This window comes from Pangasianodon hypophthalmus, chromosome 2 (genome assembly GCF_027358585.1).
Source record: "Pangasianodon hypophthalmus isolate fPanHyp1 chromosome 2, fPanHyp1.pri, whole genome shotgun sequence".
Taxonomy (NCBI): Eukaryota; Metazoa; Chordata; class Actinopteri; order Siluriformes; family Pangasiidae; genus Pangasianodon; species Pangasianodon hypophthalmus.
Window position 1 is genome coordinate 11547562 of NC_069711.1, and position 22644 is coordinate 11570205.

A 22644-nucleotide genomic window follows, 5' to 3' on the forward strand; every position below is an offset into this window, starting at 1 on the left:
TAAAGTGGGTAGCGAACATGAATGAAAATATTTTGATTCAGAGCTAGGTTGTTCAGTTCAATTTTTAACTTAAAAACATTTATTGTGTAATTCGAGACATGCCAATTTAATCATATAATGGTGTGGTTTGTTATATTCTGTTCGAATATCGGTTGCTATAGTTCAGCAGAGTAGCTTTAGTTGGTATTTAAGAATCTTGATCCATGTGCCCCTTTTTAACTTGGAGCATCTATCCCTCCAAGGGTTTTTGCATCATCCTGGTAATAGCTATAACATGCAAGAACAATTTTTAAGGAAAGCTTGCCTTTCTTGAAATGTTCATCACTTAATTCATAATCAACTCTCAGGAAAGATTAATTAGTTAATTCAATTCTTTTTTAATATTCTAAGATTATTTTAGATTTGAATCATATTTTTTCTGGCACATTTAAAAGGTAAAGTGAGAATATCTAGAATTTGTCTTAATAACAAACAATGTCATGAAGTAATTATCATACACTAACAGAATATGGAACAACACAGACTTCCATCACAGGCCATGTTTATTAATAAACAGGTAGAATATAGTACCTTTACTTTGTATAAAAATGTAGAAAATGGTATGCAAAAAATATATCACTTGATTTCCTGTATATAGATGTAATAACTGCTAATACCATGAATTTTCAATGCTACATTAAATTCTCTTTTGCCAGCAAAAAAAAAAAAAAAAAAAACGTGACAGATGCCAGAACAACACACAGAGAAATGCAAAATCCACAAAACTATTTTTTTCTTAAAAAAGAATGTTAGAAAACTTACATTCTCTATCGCAGCACTATAGAGGCATGGCGACATGACTGTATTAATGTTGATACTGAAGGGTGCACATGCACTCTTCCCAGTGCTAATCATCTTTGGTATGCCATGAACAGCTGTAGTGAAGCACAGGGATATGGTTGTTTTCAATACTTAAATGAGTCCTTCACACCATTGTGAGGCATCGCATAAATGTGCTAAAACAAAGGACATTATGTCCTTTAGTTTGTCAGCTGGATACTGCCTGAATGCAATATCATATACTGTACTATAAGACCCAAAACAAAAAAATTCAGCTCAGTGCTGTTGTCAGTGCAATATTAAGTTTACATGATGTGGTGCAATTTAAGGCCTGGAAATACTACAGAAATGTAAATGTCTATTAGGTGAGTGGTCTACATTTACTTTTAGAAATTGGAGTTTCAAATAAAAACAACTGTGGGGTCAGACGAAATTGGCTTAGTCTATCCAGGCCTTTAAAGGAGGGTAACATTTAAAAAATTATAATCAGTGCCACTTGACTAAAGATACCTGTTTGAATACGAATAGGCAAAAAAAAAAAAAAAAAAGACAAACAGGAAAAGTTCATTTAAATCAAATGGGTTCCAATGGGTTCAACCATAGGTCTTCTGTTTTGCCACATTCACTTGAATAATAATCATCAAAAATAACTACTGATAAGGCTTTGAATACTGCACTGCACATAGGCACTATGACTGGTCATTATGGGTTTTGTTCTCTGACCTGTCTGACTGTCACTCTCTAAAATGATAACACTAATGCACATGTAGAGAGTCATTAGCCACAATAGGCAAAGGCACTTCAGACGTGTTCTACCATTTATTATAACTGAGCTTTTCTAGTACCTCAGAAAGGAAATGTGCTCTCTCTAACTCTTCCTAGTCATCATATATTTTATAATGCAGAAGATAGTTTTTTTTCTTCTATCATTGTCTCAGTTTAAATTCCATTGCTAATATAAAGGTAAAAGGTATTTACATTTAAACAAAGTGTTTTTTTACTAACCCTCCCAGCATGGCAACTGAAATACCATTTTAGTCTTGATAATAAAACCCAAGGCAATGTTTATTAAACAAATAAAACAAAAACAAATGGAAACAGAGAAGCAGAATCACGCCTCTATAGAAACCTGGCCCATCTAGTAAGACTCGACAGCGAGTGTAGGAAGGTCCACAGAAACCACTGTTTCACTGAATGCATTTATCAGGAATCTAATTAGTCAATTGGATGTTGATATAGCCAGAATGATAGTCTATGCCTTACAACCCTTTGAAACATGTAAAGCTATTCTTAAGTCATTGTGTTCAAATACTTGTTCTCCCCAGCAAGGGATGTCAGCATGGAGGTCATATCTCCAATGGCCATGTTAGATAGGTTGGAGGGAAGGGTGATGGAGTTTTGCGGAGTGGTAAGACGGGAGGAGGCCTGGGAGGATGATTGGTGGCCCAGAACTGGATTTACTGGGCTGTAAGATGAAGGATCTGGATCCTCAATGATGGAAGCAAAGTCAATCTGAGCATTCTCCAAGTCCAAGTTCTCAAGCGTATTTGACATAGATGCAGACTGGGGATATGCCACTGAAGCAGCCTTTGTTGAAGGCTCTATTCCAGCAAGGTGCTGCTGGGTCCGGCAGGATCCATCATGGGCTTCCAGAGACTTATCCATGTTGTGGTGCATGTGGATCTGGCCTGAGTAATAGAAATTATCAGTGTGTTGCTGCTGTTGATGAACAGGTGGTAACCTGACACTTCTTCTGGGACTGGCAGTAGAATGACCAGGACTTACATTAGGTGGGCTGCTTAGGTATGCTCCATTTGCCTTCTGGGAAAGACTGCTCTGGCGACTCAGAGGCTTTCGACCCTGAGGTGGATGTGGCACCATATCATGACTGTAGGAAGAATCCTGCATGCCAGCCATCTGTTCCTTGACTGGCACTGAGCTGGATGCTTGACTATGTCCTGAGGGACTCATGACATTCTGATTTGAGTAGCCCTGGTAACTGTTATGGTAGATGTTTTGATTTAGTTGCTGATCTTGAGGACTATGCTGCATCAGTGCTGTCTGTGCTCCCAACTCCATGCTTTCTGGCTTCCGAGGGAGACTACTATTTGCTGTTTGTTGCTCTTGCTGCTGCTCCCAAAGGAGTGCCTGTTGTGATTGCACATAGTTTCGTACCATCATCTCCTTCACCTGCAGCATTGGAGTCTGTGACCTCCGGTCCTCAGCCAGCACAGAGCCAGCACAGCCGAGACTCAAGCTTCCCCCATGGAGAAATGATCCAGCCTGGCTTTGGTGTTGATGATGATCAGTCTGGGTCTTGATCTGACCATGGACAAAGTCACAGCTGGGGTTGGAAGATTTGCTGATTAAACCATGCTCTTTTGTCTGTGGTGCGTACCCTTGCTGGCATACCTCCATAGTGCTAGGCTGGCAATGCTGTTGAAGAGCCTTGGCATTTTGGCAGGCATTGGAGCCTCCCATGGGTGGATGGAACTGTTCTGGTTTGATAGTGACCCTCTGATGGTTAGGATCAGTGTTGGGATCATACAAACCTTGAGAATACTGTTGTCCCTGCAATCCTGCGTCTTGGAACTGCATAGCTGCTTGCATACCCACATGAGGATTGTGGAGCTGGCCATTTTGTCCCCAGGGTCCTGATCCCTCACTAGGCTGCCCCAGGCCAGGGTAGTGTGGCCCAGAGGGGCTGAGCTGACAGGTGCTCATACTGTACTCGGCTTGCTGGAGGAGAGTATTTGAAATCTCATTCTGACCCATAGTTTCTCCAACACCTATATTCCCACGTTGACTGTGGTACTGCCCCTGCATCTGTGACTGGTAGGAAGGATCCAAGCATCCCATGCCTTCATTCCCAGGAGAAAGCTGGTCACCAGTACGAGGATGGGACTGAGACTGCTGGTAGCCCATGTAGGCCCTGTCTGCACCTTGTATCATGCTTCCGTGATCCCGGCCCTCTGTGGTATTCCTCTGAGGCTCCATTGCCATGGCCTCCATCATCACGTTCTCAGTAATACTTGGCGGTCGTGGTGAATACATGTGTCTGGTGACATTGGCATCAGACCCACAGTGCTGCAAGGCATTACGACGGCCCATCAATGTCATGTTACTCAGGCTGTTAAAGCGCTGCACTTTGGGTAGGCCTTGTGGGTCAGCTCCAGAGCGCACGGGATCACTGGCACGTCGCATGTTGTTGCCAGGAGCCTGGTGTGGATAAATAACGCCTGTTCCATACTCGGTGTTGGCACTGTGTCTCCTGGTTCCCACTTGATGAAGGAATGGTGGGAGTGGCTGACCGTCATATTCACTCAAGAAACCACTTCGTCTGCTGGGGGTACCAGGCTGCTCCATATTGGGTAGAGGTGTTGGCGGTGGTCCACCAGTTGCTGCCGCATATTTAGCTTTCAAACTGTATTGTTCTGCAGCTGTAAGACATGGTAGACCTGGCAATCCACTGGTGCTCTGGCACAAACCAGTTCTGTGGCTGGTCTCGGGTGATAATGGGTCCCCACCCACATCATTTCCAATGACAGACTGGCAATGCCCACCTGTGCCCACCTGAGATACTTCACTTGAGCGTCGACTTGATAGGTAAGGGGAAACCACAGAGGAACGACGGCTCACAGTGTAGGCGGAGCTTAAACTACTGGTACCACTTCCACGGCGGTCACTGGGTGGGCAAGGCATAACCATTCTGCCGATTCCCCCTATACCACCTCCACCCAGGTCTGGGGTAGAGAGCTCCATCACACGACGATTAGAAAGCAAAGGGGAGGGGCCACACATGCCGATTATCTCACCTGATGCTGAGGAGAAAAAGAGAAAGTTAATTGTGTAACTGTGCTACTAAAATCCTTAACTGGAATATTCAGGAGAAAATTCCAATAAGAAATTAATGCATTATGCATTATGTAATTTCATCACATTTGTACATCACTGATTTTCCAGATCTCCCATACCTGAAAGTGCTGGTAATTTATTTACTGTGCCCCGGCCTGGTGGGGTCTGCCTGCGGATCTGTTTTAGTTTATCAATCTTCAAGTTCTCCAGCCTCTTCAGGGCCTGTGCAGACATACCCATACCCCCAGAACCCACTCCCCCATTAGACTCAGCCACACTGGTTCCCCCTCCATCTTCCACTGCTGTCAGGTCTTCCAGACTTCCTGCTGCATTCAGGTTCATCTCTACACCACTGTCGTTGTTGTTTGCACTCCCTAATGGAGAGCGCTCACTACTGCAGGATGACTGGCCTCCAGGACTTGGCTGAGACTTCTGGTGTACCCAAAGCAGACAGAAGTAGAAAATCAGTCATAACAGAGCAAAAACATTCTGACATGATTTTAAAACATTCTTAAAAAAGCAGATGTTAAACAGTGAGAAGACAGAGAGAGTGTACATGAAAATATATATATATCTCACTAGTGTATTTTCAGGAGCCAGAAGTTTGCAATCCTCTCTGGTCCTTTCCTCTTTTTCTACCATCAGCTCTGAACTTTGACCTGCAGAGGTCAGAGCAGAACCTGGTGGTCGAGGTCCAGTGTCACCACGGTGTTTCTTAGTTATGTGAGCCTCAGGTCCATGAACTGTCTTTACATGCTTGCGTAGGGAGCTTGGGTCTGTGTAACGCTTTGTACATCCAGGGATCTTGCACACATAGGGTTTCTAAGGATGAAAAGCCGGTATTTATGGATAGTATAAAAAACATTTGACTGCTAATGTCTGATTTTGTGTGTCATGCTTTTGTTTGTCTTTGGTGTATACCTCATTGGAGTGTGTCCTGTTCTGGTGCTTTGCACGGTCTGAGGCATTAGAGAAAGCCTTGTTACATCCCTCATGCTCACATACATATGGCTTCTCACCAGTGTGTGAGCGCAGGTGTGTTTTCAGGTTCTCCAGACGAGAGTATGCTTTGTTGCAACCCTCAAACTAAGGCACACAATAACATATAATCAAGGATAATGTTATGGGTTGCAGAGACTGTATATAAAAGAATACAGCATCAGTCACACAGACACTCACAGTGCACTTGTGAGGTTTCTCGCCAGTGTGTCTACGCATATGTACCACCAGCATATATTGAGCCTTAAATGGTCTCTGCTCACGAGAGCAGTCCTTCCAGTGGCACACAAATTCTTTTTTCTCACCATGGATATGCTCATTATTGATGTGCTAGAGGGAGATACAGTTAAATAAATTAGTCAATGAAGATGGAATAAAAAAGCAAAAGAGTTGGAAATTACATAAATAACTACACAAAAGCTCCCACACAGAATCTCCACACTATCATTTTATCTGTCTTACATGCACAAGTTGTTCCTGGGTGTCAAACTCCTTGCTGCAGCTCTCCCAGTGGCAGTTGGTCTCATAGACGGCCTCAGGCTCTGGTTTCTCCTCTTTATCCAAATCATCTCTGCCCTCCAGAAGCCCAAGAAGAGGATCCTACAAGAACAACATTTTATAGATTATAAACTTAGGCAAAAAAAAAACACAAATATATTGCTCACTAACCAGGTCGCACAATATACTTCAACACATACTATAAAGGAATTTTTAACTGTTGTCTTTTTTGTGGAATATTTATATAGAAAAGTTTAATCTAAGGGTTCTGCAGCATTTACTCTGTTTGAATTGAACACTGGTGTGTTCTTCTTCTTTGGTGTGGTTCCATTGGGCAGGTGGGAACATAGCAACTGCACTCAAGTGCAGACCACAACAACCAGTCCAAGACGCCTGAACAGTCTAACAGTTGACAGACAGTTATCAGGCCTGAATACTTTGAGAAATAAATATTATCTGTGGATTTTGAATAGTTGAATAGTGCAGTACCTGAGTTCCAGTGGAAGATGGACTGGCCACATCTCCTTCTGAATGCTCTTCTAAACTCTTCACATTAATGCCATCCATCACATTACCTATGATGGGTTCTGCCTTCAGCTAGAGACAGACAGACACACACACACACACACACACACACATATATATACACACACCATTATGGGTCAACTCAGAAGTCAATTCAGGATGCAGGAAAAGGGTGAGAAAGCACAAGATCTTATTTACATGTCCATGTTTTGGAGGTGCATGCAGACGGGGGTTGTGAGGAGGAAGGCGAGTTGGGGGTCCATGGCAGGGAGCAGGGGTGTGGCCAAGCGGCGTTCCGTACATGTTCCCTTGAGGCCTGGACTGGTAGTTTGTTGAGCTTGAGTAACCCATCGATGGACTACACAAGAAAAAAAGGTTCAGTTACTCAGCAAAATGCAGATGTTCTCTCATGTAACAGCAGTTACACTTAAGTGCTTTCAGTATTCCTACTTGGCTTCCTGGGTTGTGGCCATTTACTGTGGCAAGTACTATATGGAGGCGTGGCCTATGCACTGAACATCTTTGACACTGAAATCATATAACATGCTATTTACCTCAAAGCTCCCACAGATAGGTGTCCATATGAGCTTGCAGCATTTTGCCCACAGCGAGAGTTAACAAATGCCACCAGAGAGTTGGGAGATGTGCGAATGACTGTCTGCAGGTCCACGCTTGTATCAGACAGAGGAGAGATGGACAGTGCTCGCTTCTTGCTCAACTTCAGTATGGAACGAGGAGTGGAGAAACGAGAACCTGGTGAATGAGCAAAAGGATTCCTTATTGATTTTCTATTAACATTTCCTTTAACTAAGCACTATAGATTTTTAAATTTGTGGGCTTCTATGTTGTACTATGGTGCCTTTGTTTATTTTGTCATTCACCTTTTCATTTTAATGTTGCTTTTACTAGTGTGTTTACCCTGTTTTATGTAGTTCTTTCTTTCTTTTTTCAGACCTCCATTGTAAATATTAAACTGTTCTTAATAACTTGCTTCCTTAAATTAAGAGTACATAAAATAAAAGAATATAAAATAGAAAACACAAATGTGGTATGCAGATGATTATAGATTCTTCAAATAGGTTCATCTTATTTTATGTTACTTAAGAACCAATGTGAGTGCCGTCTCACCGTCTCCTGAACCCAAGTGTTCTGGGCCTGACTGGTTGTGAGGAAAGCCATGATGCGCTGACATTGTGTTACTCTGGCTACAGTAGGGGGTACCATTACCTCCTAAAAACACACAGAATTAAAATTAAGCATGAAATACTGCTACTGCCTAGAAAGGAGCTCGAAGCAGAAACATTTCTCAGTGGGTCTTCGAATAATGTCTACTAAAGAATTCCTCGTAATACATAAATACTGAAAGATCCTAGAACGGAGCAATGTGCTTTGACAGTACATGTAAAAAAAAAAAAAGCTAACTTAGCAACTGCTCTCTCTACACATGCATAAAGTCACTGCCTGTTTAAACCAGTTTCTCTACTGAGTGATAGACTGCTGCAACTGTGTTGGTTAATTGTTGGCCAAGGATTAGCTTTTTTGGGTAAAATTAGTGCTTGAGCACTTGGGAGAGTTCAATTCAAATCAATTTTTAAAATTTATATAGTTCTTTTAACAAACTATGAATTTGAAGTATTTGATAGCAGCACACACCCTCAGGTGGGGGCATGCCACGGTGTCCCATCATGCCATGGGGTGGGTGTCCTTGCGGAGGCCGCATGTAAGGATCCATGCAGGTTCCAGGGTTGAAGGATGGATTGTACATTGCTCTGCTTTCTGGAGGTTGACCACAAGGGGGAGCACCACACACAGGAGATACCTCACTGTAGGGTGATTTTATTGATGGCGCCAGACTACAAAAAACATTCACAGAACACAATAAAGTTATTTCAGTTCCACACAAAATGTTTGCAATATATCTTTTGATTGATTATGATTAACTATTATTTCTGACAATTATAATACTTTTAATATTAGACTTATAAGTATCAATGCTGAGAAAAGTGATGAGACTTACTGATTGTGGGCCTTAATGCACACTTCTGATATTTTGACACAAGTCTGAAATTTTGCCCCGTCTGTTTACATTTACACCAGGGTCCAAAAGTCTGAGACCACAGTGAAAATCTCAGATTTTTTTCTTTTGAAATTGGAAATATACAGGAGGTTTTACAAATTTTTGAAATATTTAAAACAAAGAAAGTAAAGGTTCAATGTCTTGAGATTCTGCACTACTTCTAGGTCCCTTTTTAAATGAAAACATGCAAAAATTATGATAAATGCTTTGCACAAAAAGTCAGATTCTCCTCATGTCTAAGCTCTTCTACTGAAGCATGCGTTCAGACAACAATCCTATGGATTTGACTTAAAATGAATCATAAGGTTTCGCACAAACTTGTAGAGTCCATGCCAGCTCGCGTGCACACTGTCATTAAAACAAAATCGGGGACATACCAAATACTAAGAAACTCTGAAATTCATATAAATATGTATGTAAGATTTGACATTTTATGCAAGTTGTTGCCAATAATATAATCTGTAATTAAAATTGTTATATTAAATTAGAAAAGAATGCAAAACAGTAGCATTTTCTCTAGTGGTCTCAGACTTTTGGATCCCACTGTATATAAGACCTGACACATCTAACACATCATTCCCCTGGTAAAACGTATTAGGCTGAAAACAGAAACCAACTGAAATGCAGCCTATGTTGTGACGTACATTCCTGACCACTGGGTGGCATCTAGTGACTGTATTTTGAGAGCAAAAGTGACAGCAGGGGAATTCCCACATTCCTCTAATGCTCTGTCTTTCCCTGTCTTCTATACACATACACGTTCCTAGTCTTGTATTACATTTTTGTGAGGTATTTCCATTGATGTGTGCATTACTGTAATGCTCTGCCTAACCCTAACTTTAATCTCAAGAACAAAATGGAAATTTTTTTGGCTCTTTTAATTTTTCAAACAAAGCTGTAGTTTGTGTTCAAAAGCGCTTTTCTTCAAAGGGACCACCTAAACGTCCTCTCAAGGTCATAAATGTTATGTATTCCTATCAACATGCAGACATATAGCCCCCATGAGATAAATACATGCCCTCCAACACACACACACACACACACTTCATTCCTCCATTCCTTGACTCTTACACTACGTTCACTTCGACACCCAGTCGCTGTAATTCTCTCAGAACGTCATGTGTATTCCACAGCTCCTAATCTCCTTGCACTAATCCACCAAGTCCCCTTCCCCCAATTCTGCCTCCCTTTATGTGTTGTCTATTTTTTGGGTATTTTTTCTGAAGCTCGCTTCCTTTCATGCACTCTTTCTTTCTTCCCCTCTTTCCTCATCGGTAGCCCTGTTCTCCCTGGTTAACATTCTTTCTCTCTCTCTTTCCCCCTCTGTCTCTGACAGCTGCTTATTACTGACTGGTCAGGGAGCTGCTAGTCTCCGCATGACTGACCAAACACCACTCAGGTTACCCCAGAGAAAGAGCGAGAGCCCAATGCTGGCTCAACCTGGGTGGCATTCTGCAGGAGGAGGGTGGAGATGGGGAGTAGAGGAGGAGCTAGCAAGTCTTCTGTACAACAACATCAGGGCACACAGAAAGAAACAGACAGAAAGTTTGGCTGCTACTGTAACTCCAGTCCCCCCAGGGTGTTTGAATTAGGTACACCACTTACAGTGGTGTTTTAGTAGGGATGCCCTTAGCCTGTGTGCTTGGAAAAACACAAAACGGGTGTTTTGTACCACACCACTCAAGTTGAAGGTATAAGGGCATCTTTTCTAAATGCTCATCTTACCCTTTGCTTGGTTGACTGGTGTTGTTGTAGTGATACAGCCTGTGGTGAGGCTGCATGACCACTGGCATTGGGGCCAGCACTCCTGCTAGTCCTGTAGGACCCTGTGATTACATAAACACATTCACATCAGCATAAATGAGAAAGAAAAAAATGATGAACACAGGGTTGGGCAATGTGACAATGCCATTTTAATACTGTCCCTATGAACTTTCCGGCTATACCATGGGTATCATCAGTTTTATAACACTGCCTGACTTCATTATTACCTTCACTAGCATATTTTATATACTGTATGCTTCATTGTGTTAAATAATTTTTTGTTCAGTTTGTTATATAAAACATAACCTAAGTCATGAGTAAAACAAGGTTTTATCTGACATTCAGTCTAAAAGAACAAAAACAAAAACTTAACAAAAACTAACAAAATTATTAGTCTTAACAAAAACTAATAATAATACTTACTAATAATACTAAGTTATAATACAATACTAAAACACTTTTTTTTTTTTTCAATACAAGCTTACAGTACTGAGGTCACTGAACTTTTTTCAGTGTTTTAATGTGACACTACTTTGTCACATTTCCTACCCCAACATGGACTTAAGTCTGAAACTAGATAAAATTAAAAAGAGTAAAATTAGTATTAAAATTAAAATTACTAATTCACAATACGAAGACAGCATTCACGCAGATTGAGTGTTTTACATAAAGACACCATAGACAGGTATACGTGCATGTGTGTGTAGATGTTTTGAGGTGTATATTTGATAACACATGTGTTAATGAGGTGGATACACTAAATAGAGATCTCTTCTCAAGCCACAGCTGCTATAGCAGTGTCCAATCCTTCACACACATACACACACACACACACACACACAGACACCTGTTGGAATCATTAGGGGGTAGAGCAGAGATTAGTGTATAAGCCAAAAAGAAGGGCTCTGCATTACTGAGAAAGTGTGTTCATGTATGTGTAGCAGAAAGTGTTAATGCCTCAGTGACTAAAGGCATGCTGCTTGGCAGGCGTGTGTAGACAAGTATAGTGAGGGATTGTGATAGAGAGAAATTGATGATTGATTACATGGCTAAAGTGTTTGAAAGTATCTATTGTATGCGTGGGATTTTCCTAAGTTTGTTCCGGTCGGCCCTCACAATCAGTTCTGATGAAGTATTGCAAGTCCCCTAGAGTCTGTCTGTCACTGCTAAGGAGGCTAGACGTGTGTGTGGAAAACATGAAAGCATGAGTTTTTTGTTCCAGCTCTGTTTTTATATTCTGGAAAGCATAGCATTGTGTGTGTGTGTGGTTTGGCAGGTGCAACAATATCCTGCCCTACCTTTAGTGGTTCAGTGCTAAACAGAATTTTTATAGTGGAGACAGAATGGAAAGAAAGTATTTCAATTTCAAATATTGAAATGAAGAAGTATATTAAAATGTACTAAGTATAATTGATTCACGTGTTAAGCAATTTCTGTATAACATCAGAGAGATGGGAGTGTCTGCACAGTGTAAGAATGATTGTAACACCAAAAGTTCTGTGTGTATTACATACACCATTTGAATAGAAACTGATTATTTTGACATTTATTATAACCACTTGTTGAAAAGCCGCCCAAGATGCGCTTGATCATTACTAGGTTATATGTCCATAACGTAGGCTGTATTTGTGCTAGGAACTCAATAACTTGCCCAAAACCCCCAGAAGCATACATTCTCTGACAAGTTCTTTTAAAGTCCTCTTTATTATATAGTTCTGCATCTTAAACTCTGCTGCTACTTGGTTTTGAAGAGAGACTATAGAAAAGATCACTTCTAGGAGTGTCTCTATACCAAAGCAAAAATACAAAATCTCTTTTCCAACATGCTATAACGTCATCTTTACCAACATCAGGACAGGATATACACTCACCAAACACTTTATTAGGAACACCAATAAACCTACACATTCATGCAATTATCTGATCAGCCAACTGTGTGGCAGCAGTGCAATGCATAAAATCATGCAGATACAGGCCAGCAGCTTCAGGTTCACATCAACCATCAGAATGGGAAAAAAATGTGATCTCAGTGATTTTGACGTTGGCATGACTGTTACCATTCTACAGGGTAGAGGACAAGAGTAAAAAAAAACAGAAGTAGACATATTCTTTCATCCCGATATCTCTTCTTTCACCATTTGGTGTTCATCATTCTTTCTGTCCTCCTTTACACAACCCTAGGTCAAAGGAAAATGGCCAGACTGGTTCGAGCTGACAGAAAGGCTACAGTAACTCAGATAACAACTCTGTACAACTGTGGTGAGCAGAAAAGCAGAATGCGCGACATGTCGAACCTTGAGACAGATGGGCTAAAACAGCAGAAGACCATGTCGGGTTCCACTCCTGTCATCCAAGAACAGAAAGCTGAGGCTGCAGTGGGCACAAGCTCACCAAAACTGGACAAGACTGGAAAAACGTAGCCTGGTCTGGTGAATCTCGATTTCTGCTGAGGCACACAGATGGTAGGGTCAGAATTTGGTGCCAGCAGCATGAATCCATGGACCCAACCTGCCTTGTGTCAACAGTCTGGGTTGGTGGAGGTGGTGTAATAATGTGGGGAAAGTTTTCTTGGTACACTTTGGGCCGTTAATACCAATCAATCGTTGCTTGAATGCCACAGCCTATTTGAGTATTGTTGCTGACTATGTGCATCCCTTCATGGCCACAATTTACCCATCTTCATGACAATGAGTTCAATGCTCTTCAGTGGCCTTCCCAGTCACTGGATCTGGACCTGAAAAAAATACTGCAGGAATTGCATCATGCAATCATGTCAACATGGACCAGAATCTCAAAGGAATGTTTAAGAATTGAGGCTGTTTTGTGAGCAAAGGGAGGCCCTAACCAGTAATAGTTTTCCTAATAAAGTGCTTAGTTAGTGTATATTACCTTATATGGTAGGTAAAAGATGGCATAAGTTTACAGACCAGGGAATACACAGTTGATAAAAGTTTGCTAGGGCTTTCAGGTGGTGCAACAGAAAAGCGTTTGCCTGGTCGCCTGAAGATTGTGAGTTCAAATCCCAGTGATATACTATCAGTTGCTGGGAACCAAGGGAGGAAAAATTAGCCATGTTCTCTGGGTAGGAGGGAGAGCATTAGTCAATCACAGCGACAATAGCCAGTTGTGGGCGTCTGCGAATTCATCCTTGCGGAAGAGGGCAGATAGTGCTTTCCTCCAAGTGTGTTACGCTGCCCTGTGATGCAGCATGAGGAGCAGTTCCAAAAGATGCAGCTGGCTGGCTTCAAGAGGAAGCATGTGATAGCCCTTATACTCCCTGGTTGGCAGCTAAAAGATGTAACAGAATGACAAGAGATACTCTGGTAATAAGTACATTACCCCACCTTCCCTATGTAAAACTAATCCAGTCCAGTCATAGTGACGTAATATGCTTAAGAGGATGAGGCATGGAGCTGCATGGCGATCTACCCCAATTGCTACCCCACTTTCCCAGCCCCAAAAACGTCACACACACAATGTGAGCATAACAATAAAAAACTCCTGAAATTGGCAAAATAATTGAAAAAAAAAAATCCATTATTTACACAACTCGCCTGCAAGTCACCAAACATTAAAATCAATCAAGATTAAAATTAAGCTGCATTTGTTTAACAGTTACTGTTAACTTGAATGCAAGTTAAATTAATTAAGGTATGGGTGGAATTAGATTGTGCTGTTTACTGAATGAATTCCAAACCGGATTCTGTCATAAATTTAGTGCAGTGGAATGTAATCTTTATGCCAAGTTGTATAAACCTGTTATTTTCCAAATATAGAAAGAATAAACAATACAATATTGATATCCAGTACATTACATGAATCATTTAATACAGAGCAGGCCAAGATGGTGCTGCTGTTACTTCTTCTTTCAGCTGCTCCCATTAGGGGTCGCCACAGCAGATCACCTTCCAATGCATATTGATATGTTCGCATTTGGATGCCATTCCTGATGCAACCCTCCTTGTTTATCTGGGCTTGGGACTGGCACTGAGAATACACTAGTCTATGCACCCCAGTAGCTGGGGTTGGCAGCTAACCAGGCACCTACAAATTTATGAATTCACAAAGGCTTATATAGCTAACACACACAGTTACTTAAAGGCAGCATCTGTACTATGGAGCAGTTGGGGGTTCGGTGCCTTGCTCGAGGGTCTCACCTCAGTCATGGTAGTCGAGGGTGGGAGAGAGTGCTGGTCATTCACTCCCCCTACCTACAATCCCTGCCAGACCTGAGACTCAAACCCACGACCTTCAGGTTCACTAGTCCGAGACTCTAACCATTAGGCCACGACTGCCCTGAAAGAATAGCTCTACTTGTCTTCCTTTTACTCTTGTACCCTGTACCCTGTAGAACCCTACCCTGTAGAATGGTAATAAAGTGAGGGAAGAAATGAAGCACACTCTTTCCCTGTAAAAACGTGTATGAGCATCCTTGAATCTGAAATAGCTTCATACACAGTTATTCACTATCAGAAACTTTAGCACTTACAAATGCATCCATCCTGGTCAAGGATAAATTATCATCCAGTACTATTTCTATCACACTGATGGGATTAATATCTGTGGCCAACAGCATTTTCTGTGTACAGAGCAGGACGCCAGTCTAAAACACAGTGTTCTGTACAGCCTCACTGTGTTCACTCTGTTTAACTTCTTGCCTCTCCGACATGTAACTGACCCCACACAAAATGCAACATCCATCATTTTAATCTCTCTATTACCACTACTCCTTGTCTATCTCTGTTCCCATTATACACGTAACAGAATGAATTTTCAGGCACATCCAGCTCTCTCCTCCACCTCTTTCTCTCCACCCTCTGCACTATATCCCCTAATCCTCAAATCGCTCTGTTTGCTCAAACTCGCTTGGCATTCTGAGACTACAACATAAACAATTTGGTACTGTCCCTAGCAGAAAAGTGCACGTCACATGAGAGAAAGATCTCTAAAACAAGACATAGGGCTGGACACACTCATCTGAACCCCCTCCTCCTTTTCCTCCTCCCTCTTTAGCTGCTCATCTTGCACACTCTCTCATCCCAACCCCCATTGCTCCCTCCCTCTCCCTTGCTCATGGAGCAGAGTCGAGGTGGGTGTTCTGGCTGTTATGAGCTAGAGGGGATAATGGCAGCTCTAATGTAGCTTGCTGTTCCTGAGGGAGTGAGGGTGAAAGGGAGGGGGGAATGGACCAGACTTAAGATTTTGGTGAACTACAGAAAAAAATTAAGCGTTTCCTGCTGTTTCGCTCTTTCCACACTTTTTTACATGTTATTTTTTTTATGGTAAACTTTGCTTTATCATTCTGCCTTTGTTTTTATAACACATACTCATCCCTTCCTGCTCCCCTCAACCCAGACACCCCACCCCCATACACACACTCAAATTCTTCAGCACCACTGAGTACCTCAAGGTGAACTTCCACACACAGGAAAAATCTGTTGTACTGTGTTTGTTTGACGTTTTTGCCGAATTCAGTTTCTACTGAACTTAATTGGTTAAACAAACATTTGTTTATCTGCACAGGAAACATGACATTGGTGGGGAGTTCAGGTGCATCAATTTCTGTCAGCACAGAGATCTTTTGATCTTTTGAGAACACATGCTTTGAGTGGCCGATGACATGCTTTGAGTGGCCGATGAGTGACTACTAGAAAGTGTTGCGGGTGTGAGACAGAAAGAGAGAAGTGTCTCTGAGCATCTTATGTGAAGAAGGAGTCTTGATGAAGCAGCAATCAGTAAGGTAATGATCTAAAAACCCATTCTCCCCTAGTTTAGAAGTCCTCTAACCGCCATCCATCCCACTCTTCTCTCTCTCTCTCTCTCTCTCTCTCTCTCTCTCCAGGCAGTGCATACCTGTGGTTTCCTGTCGCCCTCCCTCCCTTCACCTCATACCTTAGGTTCTCTTTCTTGCTCTCCTTTAATCCTCATACCTTCTTAGCTACTATGTTTTCGATTTAACACTCACTCACCTCTGTCACCTCTTAATTTATTATATGTGCCTTAACCCAATAAAGTCCTGGATTATTATTAAGTTATTCATTTTAAAGCATGTTATCCAATAACCACTGTAAATACAACAAAAACTAATAGGAAAGGTGTGACAGAGTGAGTCTGGACCCTCACATGGATTTTGGGAATTAAATTGGTTAAACTGAAAATGAATCTACACTCTGTGGCAGTGATGTGGCTTTTAATTTTTTTTCTTTAGGCTCTGTTCTGTGTCCAGAGAGTCTTACATCCTATAGTATGGGGTTATTAATGTGCCCAAATGTGCCCACACGTATCCCTTTGAACTCCCTGTAGGAGACGGAGGAAGTAGGGAGGGATGGAACAGATGAGGAGGAGGAGGAGGAGGAGGAGGAGTGGAAAACAGCTCCACCAAAAGGCTGGGATGCACAGCTGGGACCCAGCTGCAGTGGCCGAGCCCTGACACATGCACGCACACACACACACACACACACACACACACACACACAAAGAGTCAAGAATAGTACTGTATAACCCTCTGCTAACCCTGATGTTGGCTCTGATGATGGTATAAAAAAAATAATAATCATAATAATGATGGGTGGCCCAAGAACTTGTGTGTGCGCTGAATATTTTGAGAACCATTTCTTTTACTATAAATACCACAAAAAAGCAGGGGGACGGTGGCAGACAGCGATGAACAGTAGAGAGAAGAAGCAGGCACAGGATAAGAAGAGAAACAGGACGGTAGGAACATGCCTGGTTTTTGAAGGAGGTAACGCCAAGGAAACCAAGATTTACATTTTCAAACGGGTTTCATGGCAAGGCTGCATGCTGAGTGTCCTCATGCACACAGACCACACACACTAACTCTGACGCTGGCTGGGATCATGTTCTAGTCTGACATGGCAGCTGACGTACAGTAGGTTATGTGTGTTTGGGCTTAATCTTCAGAAATGATCAGAAAAGCAACAATCACAGAAATCTGAAATCCCTTATTTTGAGAATATCTGGAAATGTACCAGAGAAACAGTTTATTATCTGAACATGCAGTTTGACTGCCATTATTCTAAACATCACTGACTCTATGACGTCTGAACAGGGTTTGAGATCGCTTAATCTCACTCCTGAACATTTCCATTCTTTAATATGGGAAGGTGAACTTTTATGTAGCCTGTTTCGACTCGCACTCAGCTTGTTAATTGGTGTGCTTACACATTTGTGTGCTTATGTATGTGTGAGTGTGTGTTATGAGCTGACAAGGACTCCAGTCTATGAGTCAACACTTTGGCTCTGTTCCTGGTCTACTGCATGAGCATCTTCTTTCTTTCTTTGTTTTCTGTCTTTGTCATGTCCATTCCCCACTCTTGCTTATCTCCCCTTCTCATCAGCTCCTCTTAAGAATTTTCTAGGTAATAAAAGAATGTATGATTGCAAACAATTTATTTGTCATCAGAAATTTCAAGATTTATCTTTGTTTGATGAGAAAGCTAAAATGCAGTCTCAGCAGAGCTTAGCAGGAGCTGCCAGAAGGTCTATCTTCTCAATCTGCTCATTCTACAAAACTTTCCTTTCTTCAGTCTTGTGGTTTTTCCACTTTCCAGACCCAGCATCTCTCACACTACCCTTTCCTCGAATACTGAGAGATCAGCAACAGCATGCCCATTGCAGTTTATATCTGTAAGAGCTAACAGTGCAACTCTTCACCTCAGAGCAAAAATATATTTCTGAGTCAGTTCTCTCTCTTGCTGTAGCTGTAAGAGGGAGGAATGCTGCAGTGCTCGTGTGTGGCCTCAACGGCTGCAATGCTCAGCCAACGATGCTCACTCACACACTACGCTAACTAATTCAAACTGATCATATTACATATACAAAGGCACACACATTCATGAACACACTCAGAAAACCAACAATTCTAAATTGCTCTCAATACCCAACAGTATAAAAAACTCAATAACAAACTTAAAAAGTCAAACATAAATATCTTTATGCTCTGTATGGACCTTGTACAATAAAGTAAAAAAATATATATCTGTCTTTCAGAATAATGCCAGATGCTACACTCACACACACACACACACACACACACACACACGTGCGCACCAGTTCTGAAGAGTTTCTATCACTATCATCATTTAACAAGTGCACACTTTCACAGTCTGGAGTGAGATTTCTAAGGTCAGGGCTGGGAGTAATCACAACCATGTGCACAGAATGATTTCAAAAACAAATGAGACAAATAGACTGATTAAAATTGATCCTTGGCTCACTTAGAAACAAATTAGATTGCACAATATTACATAATTGTAATATTTTCCAAAAGCTAGGTAGCTGCATAATGTTAGTTTTTGACAATAGATCTGTTATAGCAAGAGGGCATGGGTATAAGGGCTGATACTAGCATGAAGGCTATATTGCTATTGGATTGGATTTGATGTATTTTCTGTCATAAACACAAATTATGACTAACACAACACAGATCTTGGTTATGAAGGACATAAATTGCACTTCTCATGTTTCACATAACTGAGCAACAGAAGTGAGCCCAGTTACTAAGAGAAAGTCATTGTCGGATTGGTATTAGGTTCTGGACAATGCTAGTGCTGGGTGATTTTCATGATTAAATATCACTTAGATATGGAATTGGTACAGGTTTGAAAAGTCAGAACAGAACAGAAGAAGTTTATGCAAAATATAATGCTGTATTACATCCTAAGTGGTAATTCGTAGGTCAGAATTACGTCATTTTCGACCTTGGCATGCTCGACAGACGAAGTGGGAAAACTGACGCCCCCATGTTCGTATAACTCGGATGAGTGATGCTGTGAAGATATTTTCTTTTCTCTAAACAGCAAACTGTCTAGTCAGTGTTTTAGATTTAACAAACAAATATGTCTGTATCTAAAGCTAATACTTGTATATATAGTTTAACTCATTTGAAAGTAAGAGGTTTTTACTTTGTTTATTTCTGATGCTGTGCGCATGATGTCACTGATGTGTGATTTGATGTCACTCTGTAATTGGGGAAGGAGCTCGGAGTTCAGAAGAATACCCCAAGGTGACTTCTCTGTTGCAGTGGCATTTCATGTTGTGAAAGACATGGTCCCCATTTAGTCTCTCAAGAAAGAAGAGTTCACTATGTTGTGAAAAAATTGTAACAGTGCCATCTATAGCAAATACTGCAACAATGTATTTGAACTGTTTGCTATAGATGGTGCTGTTACTTTTTTTGCACATCTACATTTTCCAAAGTCCATTCTAATAAATTAAAAAAACATTAAAAACTTTATACAATTTATTTTTAATTGCATTATGTAAGAACAAAATATTTTAATCGTAATCGAGAGTCATTCATAACGTTGAAAAACAAAATCAAGTTGTTTTTTTTCCCGCAATATCTCCCAGCCCTAGACAATACCTGAAGCTCTACTACTGGTATGGCTTAAATTTGACTGGAATGATAACAGTTAACTTGAAGTGTTTAGGTCCATATGATGCTCTATAATCATTGGATGTAAGGCGTTTCACTGCTTCACTGTTTATACTCGTGCTGTCAAGGACTAATAGCCAAACAACAGTCTTTCTCAGCCAATCTCAGCACAACATCATGAAACAAACTAAGTGTCTTGCAAACTTGGATCATTTCCTTCACCAGGAAGTGCTCTTATTGGGTTCTCTTACTGGGGTCTGTCATGATTTGAGAGAGATTTCTGGGTGGCTTAGGAGAGTGAGACAGCACCCAAAAGCATGAGTCTTATGCCAAAAGCATGAGGCTTGGCAACTTTGAATTTTAAACAAAGTATTCACAGCTGCACATTGTGACCTTAGTATTATAAGCTTCAATCTGGGTTAAGAATGAATGGGAGACCCTTATAATATTAAAGTCAAAACATCACAAAGATACTAGGGCATTTATGAACACAATGTTTACAACTTCATTAATAAAACTAAGTAACAAAGTGCAATTGCTTTGCTATGGAACTTAAGTCCATAACATGTTTTTACATTTTTTTTTTCACTATATTTCTATATAATCATGTAGTTGAAAAGTGATGACAGATAGCTACAGACAGCTTCAAGGATTTGATCTACATTCCTAACAAATCTAATGATTTAACAAGATTGAGACCCAATACTCATCTCCAGTCTCACTATAACCATAACCAGTCTTACTACTCACTCTTAATTGCTGTCTCTCTCAGACATCAGACATTACTCTCCAACATTCCAACTGCAGTTTCTTTAAACATTTTGCCTTGTCCAATCTTTTGTGAGTGGGATAAATGATCTGTGCAGTATCTCAAAGGCTGAATTTTTAAATACACTCCAGTGCTATGATTGATCTTATATCACACCATAATTACAGTTTTATCCTATCCTATTTTCTAACCTTGAATTATAAATGATGCATAAATTGCATAAAGCACCAACATAATGCGATTTAAGCGCTAAGATTTCATTTAGAACTAAAATTTAATTCAAGATGCTTTATATTATGTAATGATTATATTGTTAATATTATTTGTACAGTCTCTAATGTTAAAATGTATTGTTTTAAAGGGATATCCGTGTGTGAGAAGATCTTTCTCACTTTTTTCAGGGTGTTTCTATTCAGTCGGGACAGATTTAGGTTTTTATGTCTAAGTAGAAATGAAAAAGTAGCATGTAACATTTGGCTGTTTTGTTCTAGAGAGAACTGCAAAAATCTGGATATTCTGGAAATATACATTTGTGCAACCCTCCCACCCCCCAAGTAAAGGATATTTATATCAGGAATGCTACATCAGCTGCTACTAATTCTGTCTACTGCTTTACTAGCATTGCGTCTTGAGCTTTTTGGTAATACAAGTGGAGCTGATTTACCTTTTTGAACTAGACCCTTCTGTTTAGGTCAGCATCTACTTCTCCTTTCACTCCAGGATAGAACGAGAATGACACAAAGAGATGCCTTCTCCCCCTCTAACCTGCACTTATTCTCTCTCCCTCTCACCATCGTTCGCCCTCTCTCCTTCTTGCCACCACTTATCAGACAGAAAGAGGGGGAAGAATCCTTGAGTGGATAAAAGAGGCTACACTCTCTCTCCTACCTGGGGTGGGGCAAACATTGAATCGTTTATGATGAGGGGTAGGAAAAGAAAGGGAGAGGAAAGACAGAGAGCAAAGGAGAGAAGAGAAATAAAGGGAAAAGCTCTTGTGTCTGAGAGAGCAGGTCTGCAGAGAGCCAGGGTGTAGAGCTCTTGGGAAGTTTGTCTTGTAATTGAGTCAATTGTTGACCTCCTGTTCAGCCTGCCTGGGCTACTCTGAAGAGAAAGCCTCCAGAATAATAAATGTTCTCCCTCTCTCGCTCTCTCTCTCTCCACCCCCTCCTCTACTCCGTTGTCTTAGAGTGATTGTGCTGTGATTCAAAGGCTGAGTTAGGGGAAGTCGTACAATCTTATCACTCACTTTCTCCTTCTTTCACATTCTCACTCTTTTCATTCTTCTTTTTGTTCTCTCTGTGGGATGAATTTTAATCACCCACTCCTCCTACAATTGCCCAATGCTTCCTACCCCGCTTCCCCCACTCATCATCCGTTTATAACCTCATAGTCATTTTCCCACTGGACAGTGGGTTACAGCATGGTACACAAACAAATTATCCCGCATTTTGTTGTTGTTTCCATTGCCAACTGAGTCTTACTGTAACTAAGCATGTGTACTGAATTTGGTTCTTAGCAGCGTATCAAGTGTACTGAACAGGGTCACATAGGTGGAGCTAGAAATAGTGCAGACCCTTGACTGGTCAAAAGCAGTCATCACACAACCATCACTTGTCACGAGTCAGAAAACTGTTGTGTTGAAAAAGGGTCACTTTTCTATCATACAAGATGGCACAACAATCTACAGTAGAGCAATTAGTAGCCTAGTGACTGACTAAAAGAGGCTTTCTGTCTCTGTTCAAATGTACGACTTCTGTAGGCTTTAGGAAATATCAAGGTTATCATAAAATGCAACAGAGTTGTTCCTTAATTAGCCACAGTATTCTTTCACTATACTGTATATGTTTCCTATATAGAGTATTATGTAGTCAACGCATCATATGCCTAACAGAACACCATTTTAGATTCTGCCACAGAAAAGTATCCATATTTTTGTTGTTA

General features: G+C 41.0%; 1 protein-coding gene across 1 annotated transcript in view; it reads right to left on the bottom strand.

Moving 5' to 3' along the window:
• Positions 1-524: 524 nt before the first annotated feature.
• The window catches only part of gli1 (GLI family zinc finger 1), a 42214-nt gene continuing 20094 nt past the window's right edge, over positions 525-22644 (bottom strand). The window contains exons 2-13 of the mRNA XM_026922964.3: positions 10499-10599; positions 8350-8549; positions 7825-7926; positions 7251-7449; positions 6895-7054; positions 6661-6768; positions 6136-6273; positions 5854-6003; positions 5596-5760; positions 5254-5496; positions 4794-5106; positions 525-4640 (exon numbers count right to left, since the gene is read on the bottom strand). Coding sequence (XP_026778765.1) covers positions 2110-4640; positions 4794-5106; positions 5254-5496; positions 5596-5760; positions 5854-6003; positions 6136-6273; positions 6661-6768; positions 6895-7054; positions 7251-7449; positions 7825-7926; positions 8350-8549; positions 10499-10566 — 4377 coding nt within the window. The 5' untranslated portion in view covers positions 10567-10599 and the 3' untranslated portion in view covers positions 525-2109. The remainder of the gene's footprint in view (positions 4641-4793; positions 5107-5253; positions 5497-5595; positions 5761-5853; positions 6004-6135; positions 6274-6660; positions 6769-6894; positions 7055-7250; positions 7450-7824; positions 7927-8349; positions 8550-10498; positions 10600-22644) is intronic.